Source organism: Hordeum vulgare, chromosome 2H (genome assembly GCF_904849725.1).
Source record: "Hordeum vulgare subsp. vulgare chromosome 2H, MorexV3_pseudomolecules_assembly, whole genome shotgun sequence".
Taxonomy (NCBI): domain Eukaryota; kingdom Viridiplantae; phylum Streptophyta; class Magnoliopsida; order Poales; family Poaceae; genus Hordeum; species Hordeum vulgare.
In genome coordinates, this window is record NC_058519.1 from 504,521,822 (window position 1) to 504,527,828 (window position 6,007).

A 6,007-nucleotide genomic window follows, 5' to 3' on the forward strand; every position below is an offset into this window, starting at 1 on the left:
CGTGCCAACCCATTTCAGACCCAAATTTAGGACTGAATTGCGTCGGCATGGACTCAAGCATACGCGGCGTCCGCCTTCTCATGTTTGCGTCCGTCCACGTGTGACATCTGGTCAAAACCAACATTGTCTTTATTAACGACGACCGTCCAACGCGGGCCAATGCATCGGCGGGAGCGACGACTGACGAAGGAGCACACAGAGGACCGACGGATCGAGTGGATGGAACGCGAGGCCGAAGCTGAGGAGGAGGAGCGATGTACTGCCCAACTAGCATCGGTGCAGCCACCGACAAACGAAGTCGTCGCCGCATGCGAGAGGACCTTCTACTCCGCTGGCCCGACGCCGACGCTCGTCGACCTCACCGGCTCCGACGACGATGATGAGGAAGACACCTAGAAAAGTGCGCCTTCTCGCTTTTCAGGCCGACAAAATTTCTTTCTTGAAAATAATTATTGTGTTTTTTTGCGCTCCCTAAAAATGAGTCATTGACGGATTGAATGCAAATGCCGATCCAATTACAAAACCGGATATAAATGTCTGTCGGCCCAACTCAACAAACAAAATACGGACAAAACACGTGTCCGTTTAGGTCGACCGGTTCGAATTACTCTTAGGCCCACTTTTTTGCTAGCTTTTAGAATAAGCTGAAATAAGCTGCCCCCTACCTAGCTTATTGTAGAAGCCCAACCAAATTTATTTATTTAGAAGCCTACTAATTAAGACTGTACTAATAGGCTTTTAAAAAATATATTTTTAGTTGAGCTTCTAGAATAAGCTGGATAAGGGCAGCTTATTCTATAAGCCAAAAAAAGCTAAAAAAAATAGACCCTTACAATGTTGTGAGATCTCACAGCGATCTGTATGCCGCATCAACTTGTCCGACCTACGAGAGGCTGCCAATTTTTCGTACATATACTATGGAAAAAACACACCCGTATACGACCACCAGTCGAACCACCGCACACTAATCCCCGATCCGCATCCTCCCTATCCTAGCCAATAGGAGCGCAGCGCGCAGCAACCGCGATCCGTGGCACCGCCCAACTGCTGGCCTCTGCCGTCCGATCGCTCGAGGCCAAGCACAAAAACATGACATCCAGGTCGTCCGCTCTGACCGAGACATGGCTGGCTGGCCGCTCCCGAGTATAAAACCCACCTCATCCTCTGAAAGGGAAAAAAAAAATCACTACTCAACAGCCGCTCTCCGAGTCTCCTGAAAGCTGCAACCTCCCCCTCTCGGCGAATTTGGGGTTTCCGAAGCGCGCGAGGTAACCCTCTCCCCCTTGCCCTCTTCGATTCGGCGTCGGTTCGGTAGCTTAATTCCTGCGTTCCCCGCCGTGGTTGATGACCTGTCCGCGTTAATCTCTCTGGGGCGGTTGATTCGTGATGAACATGGCGCGGATTTGAACTTTTAGGCGCGGTTAGGGTTTGGGCGTGGTTACAGATTCTATTGTTTCGACCGATGCTTTCGGGTCTTACCATGCTTTTGGGCGTTGTTTTGTTGTTTGATAGCGGACCGATTGATGTAGTTCGAGTTCGAATCGCATGATTTGACGATATATGGTTTCGCGTCTTAGCCATCAAAAGAATTTCCGCAGATCTGTAGATTCTTGTACACCGTTGTTGTACCCAAGTTCGTTAGCTGTGCAATATTTGATTTCTGTCGGCTAATCTGCTGGCACCTCAAATACGTACTCATGTTTGTTACAGTTGTATAAATTCTGCTTCGTATTATTGTGGTGCGTGCTATATCTTTTGAGTTGTTGAAACTCTTGTTTGGAGAATTGGTATCTGTGGGTTGGTAGTTTCTTTTAGGACTGTAAGGGTTGGAACAAATCGGCATGAGTTCATAGTGTTCATTGACATATGCAGTATCGGAAGTCTGCATCCAGCATGATCTGCGGTCAACGCAAATGTTATTATGATACTGTTCTGAGCTTGATGTTGTGAGCAACCTCACATATGGCAGGTTGCTATCTGGGTATGATAGGATCATGATAGTCTACTGTACTTAATTACTCTGATAGTGGAAGTGAATTGTGTGCATTGATACATGGAAGCAGTTGCATAGCCATTTTGAAAAGATAGCAAATGCGGCAGTGTCAATTGATTAATGTCTAGTGTTGAGTTATTTTATCTGAATTCATTCCTGTGATAAGATAAACTATAAGCATATTTGATGCTCATTCTTGCTAGTTAGTTTTATCCAAGTTAGTTAGTTGTGCAATATTTGATTCTGTTGGTTAATCTGCTCCTTGAATCTGTAATCTCATCTGTATTACAGTGGTATAAATTTCGCTTTGAATTATTGTAGTGCGTGCTATATCTTTTGAGGAGAGAACTCTTGTTTGGAAAATTTGGTATCTGAGGGCAGGTATCTGAGAGTTGTAATGAATTTGCTTGAGCTCATAGTGTTTATTGACGTGTCCAGTATCTAAAGTCTGCATAGGGCATGATATATGGTCAGTGCAAATGTAATTATGTTACTGTTTCAGTTTGATGTTGAGAGCAACCTGCTGTCTAGGTATCTGTGAATGATAGGACCAGGATAAACTGCTATGCTTAGTTGCTCTGATAGTGGAAGTGAATTGTGTGGATTGATACCGAATTCTGTTGGTTAATCTGCTTGTTTAATCCGTAATCTCATGTGTATTACAGTTGTATAAATTTTGCTTTGAATTATTTGAGTGTGTGCTATATCTTTTGAGCAGAGAACTCTTGTTTGGAGAATTCGGTATCTGAAGGCAGGTCATTTCTATTAGACTGTAGGGTTGGAACGAATTTGCATGAGCTCATAGTGTTTATTGACATCTCCAGATCTAAAGTATGCATACTGCATGATATATGGTCAGTGTGAATGTACTTAGGTTACTGTTTCAGTTTGATGTTGAGGGCAACCTGCTGTCTATGTATCTGTGAATGATAGGACCAGGATAAACTGCTGTACTTAGGTGCTTTGATAGTGGAAGTGAATTGTGTGCATTGATAAGCAGTTGCATAACCATCATGATAAGATTGCAAATGGAACAGTTTTGATAGCCTAACATCTAGTATTGATTTATTGTATCTGAATTGTACCAACTTGCTAGTTAGCTAATGTTCATTCTTGTGTAAAGTGAAAACTAACAGCATATGCAGATAACTATGTGAAGATGACGTTCAGTCATTATATGAGATACTAACTAGGAAGCATATAATTTTATCAGTGGACTGCTATTTCTTTTCTGGCTTCTATTTGCAAAATTAGAAATACACCGAATGATTTGCTAGCAACTATGCATGGTTATTAGAGAACTGTAGTTATGGTATTGTCATATTCATATGACTGACTATGATCCTTTTTTGCTTTAGGTGAACCAAAGTTTTGATCATGGCTCGTACTAAGCAGACTGCTCGTAAGTCCACTGGAGGGAAGGCTCCAAGGAAGCAGCTAGCCACCAAGGTTTGTCACTGCAACAATGACAGATTATTAGTGGTTTGAGTAAACGAACTTGTAAAATATGAACTGTTGCTCATACATGGCCAGTTTCTTATCAGATATCTTGTTGATATAGATGGATTGTTATGTTATTATTATTGTTTGGTTGACCATACACTCTGTTTTGCTGTTCAACAGGCTGCCCGCAAGTCTGCTCCCACAACTGGAGGAGTGAAGAAGCCTCACCGTTACCGCCCTGGAACTGTTGCTCTTCGGTGCGTAAAGCCTTCCAACCTATGCTAGCATGTGTTACTGCATACAGTTTCGTTTTAAAGTATTCTCAAATGAGTAAGCTTTGTGCTTGACTTTGCAGTGAGATCCGCAAGTACCAGAAGAGCACGGAGCTGCTCATAAGGAAGCTTCCATTCCAGAGGCTTGTCAGGGAGATTGCCCAGGACTTCAAGGTGATCAATCAACTTGTGCACTGCATTGCTATGCTCCTGTTATGTCAAATTCTTATCAATCAAGTAAGCTAAAAGCACCGTCGGTGTGTCTGTGCAGACTGACCTCCGCTTCCAGAGCCATGCGGTGCTTGCCCTTCAGGAGGCTGCAGAGGCCTACCTGGTGGGTCTCTTCGAGGACACCAACCTGTGCGCCATCCATGCCAAGCGTGTGACCATCATGCCCAAGGACATTCAGCTGGCTAGGAGGATCCGTGGCGAGAGGGCTTAAGCTGCTTTGCCTGTGGGAATGGCTCTGGTGGGCATAGCTCCGTGTGTCTGCTTTTGCTGCTGAACACTTATCATGTGTCGTGAACTACTAATACTAGTTGTCTGTAGTAATATGTCAGTACTGTACTCTGTCGTACTATGTTCTAGAGCTGGATCATTTGTTCGTTGGTCGTCCTGAAGCGTCCACATGGTGGGTTCTTATCTGAACCTTGCATTTTATGTTCGAAAATTAGTGATTGCGTGAACTGTTATTATGTGCCTGTGTCATGTTTTATTTGTATCTCTGTGATGCAAGTTTGAATTTGGGGGAGCACGAAGGCTAGTCAGGTTGCTGGCAAGTGAAATTTCTGATCATCTAGAGTGTTTGCAATTCCTGTTGTATAAGCTTTCTGTAGTTTAGCCGCAAAAGTTGTTCCAGCCGAATAGTAAGTTGTGGGAGTACATCCTACAAATTAGCTATCGAAATTAGATTGCTCTATAATATATCTGGAAAGTAGAAAGTGTACAGGGAAATGACAAAATTTGATGATACCGGTGAGCAAGTAAAAAACCATCCAGTCTCACTTCTGAAGTGGTTTAACGGGGGCCAAAGATTTCCAGCCCAATTAGAAAGACTGCAATCTTTATCTCTAATCCATGATGGCAGTGTTCTACTCGCCTCGTTCCTAAATACTACCTCTGTACCATAATATATGACGTTTTAGCAGCTGAAATGAACTGCTAAAATGTCATATATTATGATACGGAGGGAGTATAAGTTTTCTAAGAGATTTCATTAGGGTTAAAGAGCAAAATGAGTAAATTTACACTTTAAAATATACCTGTACGGAGTAAAATGTGTAAATCTGCACTTCAAAATACTTCTATATGCATTCATTTGTAGTCTACTAGTGAAATCTTTACAAAAACTTATATTTAGAAACAAAGAAAATAAAAAAGTACTATGACTCGCTGCATCCCTAAAAAAAAGGGGGCTATAACTTGCTATGGGACTGAGGGAGTAGATTGCAAAAAGCAAGTGTTCTATGTGAGAATAACACATAATCTAAAGATTTGTTGCATATACGATAGCACTAATCTTTCTAGAATTGAAGAACCCATCTTCCTAAAATTGAAAAGCCCATATTCAATCGAGATCTTCAATTGACATTGTAACATCCGATAATGTTTCAAAACTCTTTCATTTAATTATTTTATTTATACCTTTATAACATTATACTTCTTAGTTTTAAAGAGTCACATTGAGTTGAGGTCTTCAAGACTTCAATTAAAATTGGGTTATTCGATTTTGATTGGGTCGATAATTTCTTAGAACTCTTTCGTTTAATTCTTTCGACAAATACATTGTGCTTTTTAACGGCTTGTTTATGATTTTGGCAGAACTAATAGTTTCTTAAATCAGTCAACAACAACAGGACTATCAAACATATCAATCACGCCCGTGCAACCGTTCACGTAGAATTTTTCCCAGATATATAAGGCTAGTTAGCATATAATATAGAATGGCACCATGAAATGCTCATCAAATTATCGAACTATAAATAAAAATATAACACACTATGTCATCTCCCGCCACATCAAATGAAATAATCCATTAGTTTGAAAATATAAGGGGTATTAGTTTTTTGGAAGATCAAATTCTTCAACTTTGATCAAGTTGAGAGAAAAATATCAACATCCACAATATTAAATGAAAAATATAATAATTCATTTAATGATGAATCTAATCACAACAATTTGATATCATGGATTTTGATATATTTATCTATAGATTTAATCAAAATTTGAAGGTTTGACATTTTAAACAAGTAATACAATTGTATTTTGAAACAGAGTAATTAGTTTTTTTTTAATCTAA

At 40.7% G+C, this 6,007-nt stretch overlaps 1 protein-coding gene across 1 annotated transcript; it reads left to right on the top strand.

Annotated features, from left to right (window-relative positions):
- The first annotated feature begins 1,165 nt into the window (after window positions 1–1,165).
- On the top strand, window positions 1,166–4,403 carry LOC123426872 (histone H3.3). The gene is made up of 5 exons (XM_045110771.1): window positions 1,166–1,268; window positions 3,352–3,442; window positions 3,617–3,693; window positions 3,792–3,882; window positions 3,980–4,403. Exons 2-5 carry the CDS (start codon window positions 3,371–3,373, stop codon window positions 4,148–4,150), a joined length of 411 nt encoding a protein of 136 aa, XP_044966706.1. The 5' UTR covers window positions 1,166–1,268; window positions 3,352–3,370; the 3' UTR covers window positions 4,151–4,403.
- Window positions 4,404–6,007: the final 1,604 nt, after the last annotated feature.